The 16402-nt window shown below is 45.2% G+C and overlaps 1 protein-coding gene across 1 annotated transcript in view; it reads right to left on the minus strand.

Moving 5' to 3' along the window:
* Positions 1 to 16402, minus strand: part of LOC143925108 (solute carrier family 15 member 2-like) — an 89630-nt gene that overhangs the window by 42533 nt on the left and 30695 nt on the right. Inside the window, exons 4-8 of the mRNA XM_077449723.1 lie at positions 15075 to 15216; positions 11306 to 11398; positions 11043 to 11142; positions 10863 to 10953; positions 1094 to 1171 (exon numbers count right to left, since the gene is read on the minus strand). Of these exons, the coding sequence (XP_077305849.1) occupies positions 1094 to 1171; positions 10863 to 10953; positions 11043 to 11142; positions 11306 to 11398; positions 15075 to 15216 (504 nt within the window). The remainder of the gene's footprint in view (positions 1 to 1093; positions 1172 to 10862; positions 10954 to 11042; positions 11143 to 11305; positions 11399 to 15074; positions 15217 to 16402) is intronic.

A 16402-nucleotide genomic window follows, 5' to 3' on the forward strand; every position in this document is an offset into this window, starting at 1 on the left:
GACTGGTCATCTGCCTGCTCAGCGGGGATCGACTTGATTTATTCAAATTTTCGAATTCAAATAGTTTTCAAATCAATTTCGAATAGTTTTGAAATGCTAATAGTTTTGGAATTGGAAAAATTTGGGAAATCTAAAAGTTTTTTTGAATTCAAATAGTTTTCAAATCAATTTCGAATAGTTTTGAAATGCTAATAGTTTTGGAATTCGAAAAATTTGGGAAATCGAAAAGTTTTCGAATTCGAATAATTTTGAAATCAGTTTCGAATAGTTTTGGAATTCTAATAGTTTTGGAATTAGAAAAATTTGGGAAATCTAAAAGTTTTTTCGAATTCGAATAGTTTTCAAATCAATTTCGAATAGTTTTGGAATTCTAATTGTTTTGGAATTCGAAATATTTGGGAAATTGAAACGTTTTTGAATTAGAATAGTTTTCAAATCAATTTCGAATAGTTTTGGAATTTAAAATTTTTTGGAATTCAAATAGTTTTCGAATCAATTTTGAATAGTTTTCAAATCAATTTTGAATAGTTTTGGAATTCTAAAAATGTTGACAATCGAAAAGTTTTCAAATCAATTTCGAATAATTTTGAATTCTAAAAATTTTGGAAATCGAAAAGATTTTGAATTCTAGTGGTTTTCTAATAAAAATTTGAAAACTATTCAAATTTGAAAAGTTTTCAAAAACTATTCGAATTCAATATTTTAGTTATTTCAGATTCATTTAAATTCGGTATTATTCTAATTCAGAAATTCGGATACATTCAACTTTCTGAAAAACATAAATTTGTCTGAATTTTCATTCGGAACGAAATGAACCGCACGTGTCTAATTTTAGTCCAGGAGAGGAGTCGGTGCAACTGTGCAAGTCTGAAGGCCAGAGGTGGGATTTCATCGTTGTGCCGTCCTTTTTATCAGACGCCAATGTCCTTCCTGTTATCTTTCATTTGATCTTCTCCACCAAAAAAATCGGTTACAAAGTTTGACTTGCTTCCTGTACTATTTACAGGGTCATGCCTGTCATTTTGTTCTCATGAAAATACTTCAATACATTACATAATAACATAAAGAATTGCCAATAAATCGGTTTACTTACCCACAGCAAAAAACATAAAAGCGGCCGGAACGCCAAACGCTAAAGCGTAACAATCCTGCCCAAAGCACTGGACGTCTCCTGCAAGACACGGGGGGAGAGGTGATGTGAGAGGAGGCATCGGGCATGACTTTAACATGATGAGACAATGAATGGAAGGGATGTCTGTAAACAAAGGTGAATCTGAAACCTTCCATTCCTGGATCACACTCGCCGTGACCGCCAATCATCCGCCATAACATTTGCGGTGAAGTATTCAGGGGAAAATTTGCAGTGTATGTAAGTTAGGATTTCAGTATAAAATTTTTATTTGCAGATGTGCTGGGGAGGCAATGAATGTGGACATACACTATACAATCAGATTGTACAAGCTCCTTAACCACTTGCCATCCGGGCCAATTCTTACACTTGTAAAAATCATTTTTTTTTTGCTAGAAAATTACTTAGAACCTCCAAACATTTTATATATATATATTTTAGCATAGGCCCTATAGAATAAAATAGTGGGTTTTGCAATTTTTTTTATGTCACACGGTAATTGTGCCGTGGTTTTGCAGATGCAATTTTTTTGGGGGGAAAAAACATAGTGTGTTATAGTGTGCTATTGTGATTCTATTGTGAGTGTAGAGAGTGTCAGTGTAGTGTGAATGTAGTGATAGTGCAACGTCAGTGTAGTGGCGAACTTCCTTTTTTACTGTAGTGTCAATGGAGTATGTCAGTGCAGTTTTACTGCAGTATATTGTAGTGCGTCAGTGTAATTTTACTGCAGTATATTGTAGTGTGTCAGGGCAGTTTTACTGCTGTATATTGAAGTGCGGCAGTGTAGTTTTACTGCAATATATTATAATCTCAGGGCAGTTTTACTGTGGTATATTGAAGTGTGTCAGTGTAGTTTTACTGCAGTATATTGTAGTGCGTCAGTGTAGTTTTACTGCAGTATATTGTAGTGCCTCAGTGTAGTTTTACTGCAGTATATTGTAGTGTGTCTCCAGTTTTACTGCGGTATATTAAAATGTGTCAGTGCAGTTTTACTGCAGTATATTGTAGTGCGTCAGTGTAGTTTTACTGCTGTATATTGTAGTGTGTCAGGGCAGTTTTACTGCAGTATATTGAATCGTGTCAGTGTAGTTTTACTGCAGTATACTGTAGTGTGTCAGTGTAGTTTTACTGCAGTATACTGAAGTGCCTCAGTGTAGTTTTACTGCAGTATATTGTAGTGTCTCAGTGTAGTTTTACTGCAGTATATTGTAGTGTGCCTGTAGTTTTACTGCGGTATATTGAAGTGTGTCAGTGCATTTTTACTACAGTATATTGTAGTGTGTCAGTGTAGTTTTACTGTGGTATATTGTAGTGCATCAGTGTAGTTTTACTGCAGTATATTGTAGTGTGTCAGGGCAGTTTTACTGCAGTATATTGTAGTGTGTCAGGGCAATTTTACTGCAGTATATTGAATTGTGTCAGTGTAGTTTTACTGCAGTATATTGTAGTGTGTCAGTGTAGTTTTACTGCAGTATATTGTAGAGAGTCAGTGCAGTTTTACTACAGTATATTGTAGTGCGTCAGTGCAGTTTTACTGCAGTATATTGTAGGGCGTCAGTGCAGTTTTACTGCAGTATATTGTAGTGCGTCAGTGCAGTTTTACCGCAGTATATTGTAGGGCGTCAGTGCAGTTTTACTGCAGTATAATGTAGTGCATCAGTGCTACTGCAAGGAAGGAAGTGTGAGAGCTGAGCTGGGGGCTCTTGGGAGCTCTTGGGCTCCGCAGTATGCAGTGTGAACAGCAGAACACAGGATCATAAGGGAGCAGGATCTGCCAGGTTATTACTCAGATGCACACTGTTCCCTTGCAGCGCCAGCAGCACTTTCTTCTCTTCTGTCCCTCCTCCTGAGCCTCTGAGTGATGTCACGGTGGGGCTGGCTCTAGAAGGCATCTGTCGGGCGGAGCTCACTCTGCCTGGCAGGGAAAAGAATGTGTTTGGTTGTAGACAGTTGTGTCGGGTGCACTCAGCATATTGCAGCCCCCAGTAATCTCTGTACTTTAGTAGCCTGTCTGCATGGTGAGGGATTTCACTTGCGCCCCCCTCCCCCAGTAAATTGCTGCGCACAGGGCTCCTCCTCCTTTCCACCGCCACTTGTCCTGACCCTGTGTCTGGGTATCAGGCGGACTGAAAACCGGGCACGAGTGTCTAAACCCGGGCTGTCCGGGTCAATACCGGACAGGTGGCAACCCGATGTGGGGTTTCCTCAGGCAGGGCATAATTTCCTCTGTTTAGTGATGTTGCCCATGCTATCCAGCCACAGCATGCAGAAGAGGTGGTGGCCTGCCTTATTAACCACTTGCTGTCCATGCTGCAGCCGTCTTTCGGGTCTACCCCTGCTATATATCATGACCTCTCAGCAGTCTCCACTGACAGGGATGATGGTATAGCGAAAGGTGTCAAAAGTCCTTGCAACATGTCTGCCAGCAGAGCACCACCAGCTGTAGAGTATGGCAGGCAATTTTCTCTGCCCTAGCTGCTGCAAATAAAATAAAAAAGTATACTCCCTGCCACCCACATGCCAAGCGTCTAAATTCCAGCTTGTGCAAATTGCTGGCTTCACAACTCCTGCCTTTCCATCTGTTTGATTCTGCCCCCTTTTGTGAATTTGCGGAATGTGCTGTACCACAATGGCAGGTTCCCAGTTGCTATTTTTTTGCACATTTCAGCTCAGTACAAACATGTGGGAAAGCAATGTTGTGGCAGCGTTGGGCAAGGCAATCAGAAGCAAGGTCCATGTTACTGCTGACACATGGTCCAGCAAGCATGGTCAGGGACGCTATATTTCGTTCATTGCACACTGGGTAGCTCTGCTTGCAACTCAGAAGGATGCAGGAAAGGGCTCAGTGCTGGAGCTTGTTTTCTTGAAACGTCTCCATATAGCTGGTGGTGATGATGCAAGATATATTAGCTCCACCCCCTCCTCCTCCTCCATGCCCTCCTCTGCTTAGTTGTCCTATGAACCACCAGTACCCTCTAAGCATTCTAGGAGCTATTCAAGGAGTCAGGCTAAAAGATGCCATGCAGTGCTTCAGCTGGTATGTCTAGGGGACAGGAGCCCCACCGGAGCAGAGATTCTGTAGGGACAGGCCCAGAGGTGGTTCATGCCATGCCAAGTTGAGCCAGGAATGGTGATGTGCGATAATGGCACAAACCTCCTGTTTACCCTTCAACAGGGAAAGTTGACACATGTGCCATGTGTAGCACCATCTAGTGTGCTAGAATAGGGATTGTGCATAGTTTGTTTAGCATAGGTAAATTTGGCTTGGCTGGCAGCCAGGCCGGGGTGTATTCTGGGTCAGGGTGTGAGTCACTCAAGGAGGGCTGGATGACTTACAGGCATCTCTGATACCTCCCCCTACTTCTGGAAACTTGGAGATGTTTCCAGAAGTGGAGATGTTTTTTTTTCAGGATATGGTGTATGGTCACATCTGTGTATTCTATAAACCATAGTATCTATCATTTCCATGTACTTCTTCCATCTGAAGTTCTTAGTTAATCCTGCCAGTCACCTTCCTTAATCTAAACTGACTACACAAAGTATAGAAGCTGATCTGTGTTAGCGTGGTCAGTTTTCATCCTTTGGCTGGCCATTCAGAGGTAAAGGACACTGTGCAGACACACGGCATGCCTGGATTGGAGAGTTTGCTCAGCCACCATGCCCCCTGACCAATGCCTTTGGCACACACCCATTCCCAATCACAGCTCGCCTGTGGTACACTCCCCCTCCCAATCACAGCCCACCTCTGGCACACACCCCTCCAATCACAGCCCTCCTCTTGTACACACCCCCTCCAATCGTAGCCTGTCTCTGGTACATTCCCCTTCCTAATCAGGGCCTGCCTTAGGTACATGCCCCCTCCCATTCACAGTCTGTCTTTGCCGCACCCCCCTCAATCAGAGCCTGCCTCTGTCACACACCCCCTTCCAATCAGAGCCTGCCTCTGGTGCACACCCCCTCCCAATCACAGCCTGCCTCTGGTACACACCCCTCCAATCACAGCCTGCCTCTGGTACACACCCCCTCCCAATTACAGCCTGTCTCTGGTACACGCCCCCTCCCAATCACAGATTGTCTCTGATACGCACACCCTCCCAATCACAGCCTGTCTCTGGCACAATCCCCTCCAATCACAGCCCACCTCTTGTACACACCCCCTTCCAATCACAGCCTGCCTCTGGCACACACCCCTTCCAATCACAGCCTGTCTCTGGTACATTCCTCTTTCTAATCAGGGCCTGCCTCTGGCACACACCACTCCAATCACTGCCTGTTTCTGGTACACACCCCCTCCAATCACTGCCTGCTTCTGGTACACACCCCCTCCAATCACTGCCTGCCTCTGGCACACACCCCCTCCAATCACTGCCTGCTTCTGGTACACACACCCTCCAATAACTGCCTGCTTCTGGTACACACCCCCTCCAATCACTTTGTGCTTCTGGTACACGTCCCCTCTCGATCACAGCCTGTCTCTGGAACATTCCCCTCCCCAATCAGAGCCTGCCTCTGGTGCACGCCCCCTTCCAATCACAGATTGTCTCTTGTACACACCCCCTCTCAATCACAGCCTGTCTTTGGCACAAACCCCTCCCAATCACAGCCTGCCTCTGACACACACCCCCTCAAATCACTGCCTGCTTCTGGTACACACCCCCTTCCAATCACAGCCTGTTTTTTGTTCAATCCCCCTCCCAATCAGAGCCTGCTTCTGGCACACACCCCTCCCAATCACAGCCTGCCCCTGGCACACACCCCCTCCAATCACAGTCTTCCCCTGGTACACACCCCCTCCAATCACAGCCTGCCCCTGGTACACACCCCCTCCAATCACAGCCTGCCCCTGGTACACACCCCCTCCATATCAAAGTATGTCTCTGGTACATTCCCCTCCCTAATCAGGGCCTGCCTCTTGTACACGCCCCCTCCCATTCACAGCCTATCTCTGGCACACACACCCTCCCAATCACAGTCTGCCTCTGGCACACACCCCTCCAATCACAGTCTGCTTCTAGTACATACCCCCTCCCAATTACAGCCTGTCTCTGGTACACATCGTCTCCCAATCACAGCCTGCCTCTGGCACACACCCCCTCTCAAATACAGCCTGCCTTTGGCATACACGCCATCCAATCACAGCCTGCCTCTTAAACATGCCCCCCGTTCCTCAGGCTCAACAGACTCTGGAATACAGGCACCCGGTGTTTCTGCACAGAGTCCTGTAACCCCGCCCCCCACTGTGAGGAAGGAGAGATGATTTGTCACATAACAGAACTCTTTAACCTTGTAAAAAAATTTCTTAAACTAGGCAAAAGAAGATACAGTGGTGTGAAAAAGTGTTTGCCCCCTTCCTCATTTCCTGTTCCTTTGCATGTTTGTCACACTTAAGTGTTTCGGAACATCAAACCAATTTAAACAATAGTCAAGGACAACACAAGTAAACACAAAATGCAATTTGTAAATGAAGGTGTTTATTATTAAAGGTGAAAAAAAATCCAAACCATCATGGCCCTGTGTGAAAAAGTGATTGCCCCCTAAACCTAATAACTGGTTGGGCCACCCTTAGCAGCAACAACTGCAACCAAGCGTTTGCGATAATGTGCAATGAGGCTTTTACAGCGTCCTGGAGGAATTTTGGCCCACTCATCTTTGCAGAATTGTCCTAATTCAGTTACATTAGAGGGTTTTCAAGCATGAACGGCCTTTTTAAGGTCATACCACAACATCTCAATAGGATTCAGGTCAGGACTTTGGCTAGGCCACTCCAAAGTCTTCATTTTGTTTTTCTTCAGCCATTCGGTGGTGGACTTGCTGGTGTGTTTAGGATCATTGTCCTGCTGCAGAACCCAAGTTGGTTTCAGCTTGAGTACACGAACAGATGGTCGGACATTCTCCTTCAGGATCTCTTGGTAGACAGCAGAATTCATAGTTCCTTTTATCACGGCAAGTCTTCCAGGTCCTGAAGCAGCAAAACAGCCCCAGACCATCACACTACCACCACCATATTTTACTGTTGGTATAATGTTCTTTTTATGAAATGCAGTGTTCCTTCTACGCCAGATATACTTGGACACACACCTTCCAAAGAGTTCCACTTTTGTCTCATCGGTCCACAGAATGTTGTCCCAAAAGTCTTGGGGATCATCAAGATGTGTTGTGGAGAAATTGAGACGAGCTTTGATGTTCTTTTTGCTCAGCAGTGGTTTTCTCCTTGGAACTCTGCCATGCAGGCCATTTTTGCCCAGTCTTTTCCTGATGGTGGAGGCATGAACGCTGACCTTAACTGAGGCAAGTGAGGCCTGCAGTTCCTTGGACGTTGTTGTGGGGTCTTTTGTGACCTCTTGGATGAGTCGTCGCTGTGCTCTTGGGGTAATTTTGGGCGGCCGGCCACTCCTGGGAAGGTTCACCACTGTTCCATGTCTTCGCCATTTGTGGATAATGGCTCTCACTGTGGTTCGCTGGATTCCCAAAGCTTTGGAAATGGCTTTATAACCCTTTCCAGACTGATAGATCTCAATTACTTTCTTTCTCAATTGTTCCTGAATTTCTTTGGGTCTCGGCATGATGTGTAGCTTTTAAGGATCTTCTGGTGGACCTTACTGTGTCAAGCAGCTCCTATTTAAGTGATGCCTTGATTGTGAACAGGTGTGGCAATAATCAGGCCTGGGTGTGGCTAGAGAAATTGAACTCAGGTGTGGACAACCACAGTTATAGTATGTTTTAACAAGGGGGGCAATCACTTTTTCACACAGGGCCATGATGGTTTGGATTTTTTTTCATCTTTAATAATAAACACCTTCATTTACAAATTGCATTTTGTGTTTACTTGTGTTGTCCTTGACTATTGTTTAAATTGGTTTGATGTTCCGAAACACTTAAGTGTGACAAACATGCAAAGGAACAGGAAATGAGGAAGGGGGCAAACACTTTTTCACACCACTGTATGGTGCTAGCCAGTGGTGGCTAGCGCTCTATATTTGGGGGGGGGGGGGTGCAAACTAACATCACCCCCTACCCCACAGTCTAGCAGCTCATACAGCAGCAGGGGTGATCTGGCAGAATGCACAGAGATTGTGCAGATCCTGGTACTCACCTCAAAGAAACTGATTCTGCTGCTCATGATGGTTGTGTGGGGAAGTCCTCTCCAGCAAGCCATACTGTCAGGAAAGGGGTACTCACCAAGGCCAAGATGCAGAGAGCTAAGCGCACTCCACCCCTGGAGATGGTAAAGAGGGTGAACTGCACAAAGAGGCACAAGCTACCAACAGGATGAACAGGACTTGTGTGAAGATCAGCGAGGGACTGGATAACTGTACAAGGCTGGTAGTTTTGGATCCCGCCGGTAGGTAGGACAACAAGTCCAGAACAGCCTGGGAAACCAGCAGCAGAGACAAGTCCTTAGGTTGGCTGGGAGTCGGGATTCAGGTAGAGGAAATCCAAGAGCAGGCCGAGGGTCAAACACAGGAGAAAGCCGGAAGTCCAGGAACAGGCAGGAGGTCAAGGCACTGGAGACAGGAGACAATCCGGAGAACAGGTTGAGGGTCAAGGCACAGGAGACTGGAGACAAATCCGAGTACAGGCCGAGGGTCAAACACAGGAGACTGGAGACAAATCCGGGTACAGGCTGAGGGTCAAGGCACAGGAGACTGGAGACAAATCCGGGTACAGGCCGAGGGTCAAACACAGGAGGTAAGCAGAGTCCATAAAACAAGCCAGAAGTCAGGTCCAGGAGAGAGTCAGCGTAGGTCAAAGCAATCCGGGTCACAACAGGTAAACGATCAGCAGGAAACAGGTACAAGATCAAAGGAAAGCTGAGAGACAAACCAGCAATTTGTTTGAACAGTCAGGCAGCTTTATAGTCCAGCACGGGATTCACGTTATGCGTGCACTAGTGCGCATGCACACGCCGTTCAACTGAGCCGCGAATGCGTGTGCGCCGCAGCGCCATTCTGCCGCGCATGCGCGAAGGGAAATGGCAAAACTGACGGGGGTGATTCTGGTTTCTTCCCTGATACATGCATATTTGGCCAGTGATTGGATAATGATGGGATGAGTGTGGAGATCGGATCATGGTGACATCCCCATAGACAGAGCAATCCCAATAGATGGAGCACACCGGGGTTCCTCATCCAATGACCCCCCCCAACTAGGTCTCTTCCCATCTCTGACCTCTCTGGGCTCTCTGTACACCCCAATCAGGGGTGTACAGCGACTTCTGTGACCTCACTCCAGGTGCTCGGGGGATCGGCAGGTGTGCCCGCACAAGGAGACACACCTCCCGGCGTGTGAAGGGTGTGTGATGGGAGCAGGGGCGTAACTATAGGGGGTGCAGCAGTCGTGACCGCAACTGGGCCCTGTGATGCAGGGGGCCCATGCAGCCCCCTCTACATATGGCCGGCAGCAGCATAGGCAGCTAGCACACACTATTACATACCCCCTCTATATCCCCCTGGAGACAGGGACCCCTTGTCATGTGAGGACAGGGACCCCCACCTCCCCTGGGGACAGGGACCCCTTCTCACCTGGGGGCAGTAACTTCATCTGCCCTGGAGAAAAGGACCTCATCTCTTCTGGGGACGGAGACCCAATTCTGCCTAGGGACAGTCCCCCAATGGGGCACCTAAAAATGTAAAAAATAAATAAATAAAAACTACTGATACCAGTGGTGGAACTACAGGGCTCACAAAGGTCATACCTGTGACCACGCCCTGGAGTTCCACCGCCGGACTCAGAGAGAAGGGCCCTGGCTGGGGTTCAGGGGGGCCCTTCATGGTTTCTTGCATCGGGGCCCTGAAGGTTCTAGTTACGCCACTGGATGGGAGGCAGGCCAGGGTGTGGAGGGCAGGATGATGCTTGGAGCCTTCATCCCGACATGTGGACTAGACAGTGTATACAGCGCAGAGCTGGGAGCCGTACACCAGAAATGGGAGCCCGCTGACTCGCAGTGGCGGCTGTTGGGTAGGTCGGGCTTCCCCATGCGTCTCCTCCCTCCTCCTCCTCCTGACAGCCATTCGTCTCGCTTCTCCTTTCGGCCAGGTCTCAGGACTCGCTTCCTGATTGGCCAGGAGGAGAATCAGTGTGATAATAGGGAATAATTCATTCTCTATTTTCACACAACTGGGTGGGCTCAAGGTGCATTGCTCTGCGCCCCGAGTCCACCCTTTTTTATAGCCTATTAGAGACTCAGGCTCTAATTATATGCTTAAAAAAAAAAAAAAAACCCCATTGGAATCCATGTGTCCGAGGCCCTGCATGTAGATTAGGGGGCAGGACACATGAATAGGGGGGCGGTGCCCCTGCGCCCCTAAAGGACGGGCCGCCACTGGTGGTGCCATAGTTATAACTGGATTAGAAAGTGTCTATAACATTGAGTGTTCACAACTACTTTAAACAATGTATTTGATCTGTATTCAATCAGGCAGGCCCTAGCACAGCATGGTTAATGGTAGATCTTATTGAGATTGTACAACCAGATTGTATAGTGTATGGTCAGTAGATGAAGAATGGAGCTGTGTATGGGGGGGGGGGGGGGGGGGGGTCTTCACAACGTGACAGCTGTTGATCAAACATGAAGATTGGAAGTAATATTGTGATCGGAGGGGGAATTACTTTGCTGCACACAGACGACGTCCTGTTGGGAGCCCCATTAAAGAAATATATGAGAGTAGAAAACAATCAGCTCAACATTTGTAGGACCTATTCATAGGACCAGAGGTGCATAAAAATAACTGACCTCTGAGAATCGGTGTCACGAAGGTGGAGATGAGACTGCCGGCGTTGATGGCCATATAGAAGATGGAGAAGAATTTTCCTCTCTCTTTTACCTGGAGAAGACGGGAAAAGTTTATTTATAAGTTTCATGTTTCTGGGCTTTTATTAGCATCTCTCACTTTCCAAAGAGATAAAATCTTACATGTTCTGCATCGAACTGGTCACCACCAAAAGCCGGGATGCAGGGCTTGATAGTGCCGGTCCCGAATGCGATGGCAATCAGACCAATCATAGACAGAACTCTGAGAAAGAGACATAGACAAAAGATTATGTATAATGGGGTCCACTTACCTGCCCCCCCCCCCACTCCTGCATACAGGGGACCATCCTATTCTCACTTACATTGACCAAAGTTATGATGGTATTTTTGGGAGGTGGTTGGGGGGGGGGGGCGGTTATACTTACACATGCAAATCTTTGTTTCCAATACTCGGGATGGCGCCCACAGACTCGATCACATAACCGAACACGTACAAAATGGACAGCCAAAAGATAGTGCTGTGGGAACAGAGGAGTGTTGTAATGAGGAGCGGAGATCATACAATGTATCTACAATAAGATCCCCCCCCCCCCCCCACACCCCCATTGATTTCAAAATGGGCACTGATGTGGTTTACAATCCTGATCCAGACTTTAGTCACAATAGAAAATCTATAACATATCAAATGTTTAATTGGAGAAAATGGGTCCCTGGCTGCTTGTACACCCATTTGGGTAGAGAATCCGTGGCAAATCAGTGTGGCCCGTCGCAGGTCTGTACTACATTCTGAAACTGTTTGACAATTTTTAGATGCAGCTTTTATACAGATTGGTGAACCTCTGCCCATCTTTACTTATCTCTGACTCTCTAAGATGCTCTTTCTATGTCCAATCATGTTACTGACCTGTTGCCAATTAACTTAATTTGTTGCAAAGAATTCTTACAGTTCTACCTTGTTAGTACCACTTACTTTGCCAGGTATGCAATTGAGCTGCTGAACCGCCCTGCATCCAGTGTGCTTTCCGAAGGGGCATTCAGTGCTGCCGGGCATTTTGTGACAGATAAGAGAGCGTGTCTGAGTCAGGGCTGGGCTCAGCCCTTCCTTCTCTGAGCTGGCCGCTCAGCTGTCGGCTAATTGCCATCTGCCATCTCTCTCCACAGTTACTCAGCTGTTGATGATATCCTGCTCGTCAGTCCTGCCTACTTAAGCCATTCACTGCAGAGGATCTCTGCCTTCCCCTTGGTCAACATCACAGAGACTATCTCCTGTGTTCCTGTTAAAGACTTGCGTGGCTTACATCCTTTCTGGCTCCACATCCTGCTTGCTGTTTTACTACTATTTATACTACTGAATATACTTCTTTATCTCCAGCTCCCTGACGTTTGGCTTGCTTGACTATCCGTTCTGGTTTCTGAACTCTGGCTATGTTTTGACTACGTTTGTTCTTTCTACTTTTATTATTAAACAAGTGTGATTTAACTGTACTTCTGTCTTGGCCTGATTTCATGGTTTCTGACAGTCTGTTCACAGACTTTGTGGACCGGCTGACATTTATCAAAATTAATCACTCCTGGATTATCAGCAGCTATATCAAGCCCCTGATGCCGATGTCGCTGATTAGGTGTTCTCTGGATTTGGAATCTCTGAAAGACTGTCTAGGCTGCCTAGCTTTGTGGGTGTTTATTTCATCTGGAAGACATTTTTTGGTGTTGGTTTCATGGGCACAATACACACAAGGACACATTTTTCCACACTTGTTTGACAGGTGGATATCATTTCATTTTTTGACAGCAAGGCCAATTCTTGCATGTATCAAGAGTACCTCTATAGGGCTATGGTGTGAAGGCACCACCAAACACCCAAAGACCAATTTTTCCACCACTGTTTGACAGGTGCATATCATTTAAAGTTTTGACAGCAAGGCCAATTATTGCTTTTATCAAGAGTACCTCTATAGGGTTATGGTGTGAAGGCACCACCGACACCCAAAGACCAATTTTTCCCCACCTGTTGCTTCTATACAAAGTCTGTGAAAGAGACACCACAATGTATCCAAAAAAATAAAGAAAGCTTGAATAAAAAATGTAATTTTTGTTGGCTTTATAAATGTAATTATTGCTGCAGCAGGTTCTATACATGGTACAGATGTACCACTTTACAGGAAGCACTACATTTAATGGAATTTTTCATTTTTATGGTTATTTCTCATTTTAGTAAATCACCGCTCATTTAAAATTATGTTTTTTACAAACTTTTTTCATTGATGTCCCCCAGGGCAGTGCCCGGACCCCCAAAACCATTGAATGCCCAATTACTTGCATATAAGCCTTTAAATTGGGCTCTTTTTATTTCTCTAGTCTGGGTCCCATAGACTTTAATGGGGTTTGTTATTCAGTTCCAAATTTTTGCGATATTCAAAAGTTCTGCCACGAATCGAGGGGGGGGGGGTTGGGTGTTGGTGTTTGGCCCATGTCTAATCACCACCATTACTGGTATATAAAAAAATGTAGGTGCTATGACTTTCACGCAAACCAGTTAATATACAGTACACTTATTGGGATTTTTTTAAACCAAAGACATGTAGCAGAATACATTTTGGCCTAAAGTTATGAATAAATTAGAATTTTTTAAATCGTTTTATTGAAAGCAGAAAGTAAAAAATATTGTTTTTTTAATTTTTTTTACTTTTTGTTCTTTTTTTGTTTATATAGTAAAAATTTAAAAAATCCAGCAGTGATCAAATACCACCAAATACTTCAAATACATCAAATACTTCACACAGCTCTATTTGTGCGAAAAAAATTATATCAATTTAATTTGGGTACAGTGCTGCATGGCCGCGCAATTGCCAGTTAACCCCTTCAATACCTGGCACTTTCACCCCCTTCCTGCCCAGGCCAATTTTCAGCTTTCAGTGCTGTCACACTTTGAATGACAATTGCGCTTTCATGCAACAATGTACCCATAGGAAATTTTTTATCCTTTTGTTTACACAACTAGAGCTTTCTTTTGGTGGTATTATTTGGTGGTATTATCACCACTGGGGTTTTTATTTTTTGCTAAATAAATGAAAAAAGACCAAAGATTTTATTATTATTATTTTTAAAAATAACGATTTTCTTTGTTTCTGTTAGAAAATTTAGCAAATAAATAATTGTTCTTCATAATTGTATCCAAAAATTTATTCTGTTACATTTCTTTGGTGAAAAGAGCCCAAATCATATTATTTAGTCTGTTGGAAAGTTATAGAGTCCACAAACTATGGGATATAAATCTGAAAATTGATCGATCAAATTGATGTACTAATGTTCTTGATGTACTGAAGGCCGATCTCATTTCATGAGACCCTAAAATGCCAGGACAGTACAAATACCCCCCAAAATTACCCCTTTTTACAAAGTAGACAGTTCAAGCTATTTAGTAAGAGGTATTGCAAGTTTTTTTTTTTTCAGCAATTTTTTTGTCACAATTTTTTTGTAAAATAAAGAAAATAAAGAAATTAAAAAAAAGTGCTTTTTTTTTTTTTTTTTTTTTTTTTATACATACTGTCACTAGTGCAGTACAGAGTCATCATATAACTGGTGTGGCGGTGATCAGGGACACTGACTGATGATAGTACAAAAAAAGTTATAAATTAAAGTTTCTTTTTTAATTTGTTTTTTTATTTTTTATTATTATTTTTATTTTATTTTTACTTTTTTTTTTTAACACACTGTGACCAGAGCAATACAATATTACCATAGTAACATTGTACTACTCTGGGGAAGTGATTGGGACTTTTTTTCCACACATTATGTTTGCTTATAGCAGTGAATTACGTTGCTATTGGCAAGCATTTTACTGAATGAAACTGAATCATGGTTGTGACCAGCTGTGATTGGTCAAAGCTACTCACATGGTACAGATGGGCTGCGATTGGCCCTGTCTCTGTACCATGTGATCAAATTGACTAATCACAGCTAGCAACACCATTGTACACAATGGATGGCATGAAAGGATGCCATCCATTGTCTACAACTGTCATGCGACCTGCTGTGATTGGTCAGGGAGGTCACATGGTACTGGCCCCGAGCCGGTACACTGATCAGTCATTGGCTGTGTCCCAGTGGACATTTCTTGAGGCCAGATTTCTTGGCGGCAGAAGTATTCTTTTATTTCCTGAGATTGGTTAGGGAAGACACCATTGAACTCACTTGAATTTGCCCAGCCAGGCGTCAGCGATGGGGGCTCCGATGAGCGGGGTGAAGTAGCAGAGCCCGGAGAAGGCGTGGTAGATGGTGGTGGAGCGGTTCCTGTCCCATCCCAGGTAGTTCAGGAAGTAAAGTGTCAGGACAGCTGTAAAGAGAGACAATTTGAATGAATATTTTACAGGGATGCACCTGTAATAAAGAATAATACCTACTGTATATATATATATATAATATCATAATCTATCCCCCAGTGCCTAAAACATGTCAGACTGAGCACAATTTGGAAAACCCAAGTTCTCATTTTTATCCTTGCAACATTGTAAATTGCGCTTTGGGACGCCTGCCTTTACACCCACATGAACGTTAACGGCACCCCAGTCTTAGTCCTTAGGGTTCAATATTGAGTTGGCTCCGCCCTTTTCAGCTATAACAGCTTCAACTCTTCTGGAAAGGTTTTTGTATCGAGTTGAGGTCAGGACTCGGAGCAGGCCAGTCAAGTTTCCCCCAAACTGTCTCAAATGTACATTAGAAGCTGCAGCAAGTCAGATAGAGCCCCGCCTCATTTCCTGGCTGGATGACGTCCAGCATCATCTAGCCCTTTCCTCCCCAAACTGACTTTTCCTGGCCCCGTCCACCTTTCATTCATTCGATTTCAGTTCTTTCGATTGTGGTTTCTCAGCATCACTTGTGGATGTTACCTATGTGACTACAACCCGCCTAGGAGTTAAATGCTCATTAAGTCCAGGGAGCTTCAGAATAGTCTGTATTACTTACCTGTTCCAGCGGGCTCTATCGCCGTTATCTCCCCGAAATCTCATTTGCGGGCAGAGCCTTACCGTCATCATGCACAGTCCTGGGCTACTAACCCTGCATTGTACATTGGTGGCAAAAGTGCAACCGCAGCCAGGAGCAGCTTACAGGGGAGGCCAAACACACAGATATCTCCCCCTACTCTTTCTCTGCACCCCCCCACTCTCCCCCTCCCCTCCCCCTACTCTTTCTCTTCCTCCCTCTCTACCTCTCTCGCTCCTTCTTCCCCCTCTCTCTCAATCTCTTTCTCGCCCCTCTCTTACACTGTTCCCCCCACCCCCTCCCCCTCTCTCCTCCCCCTCTCTCCTCCCCCTCTTTCTCTCTCTCCCCCTCCCTCTTTCCCCCTCCCCTTACTCTTGCTCCCCCCTCTTGCTCCTCTCTCCCCCTTGCTCCCCCTATCCCTCTCTCAATCTCTTTCTCCCCCCTCTCTTACCCTGTTACCCCCACCACCCCTCCCTCTCTCCTCCCACTCTTTCTCTCTCTCCCCCTCCCTCTTTCCCCCTCCCCCTACTCTTTCTCTC

The sequence above is a fragment of the Lithobates pipiens genome, unplaced genomic scaffold (genome assembly GCF_037356315.1).
Source record: "Lithobates pipiens isolate NorthernLeopardFrog02 unplaced genomic scaffold, aLitPip1_a1.2 Scaffold_22, whole genome shotgun sequence".
NCBI lineage: Eukaryota > Metazoa > Chordata > Amphibia > Anura > Ranidae > Lithobates > Lithobates pipiens.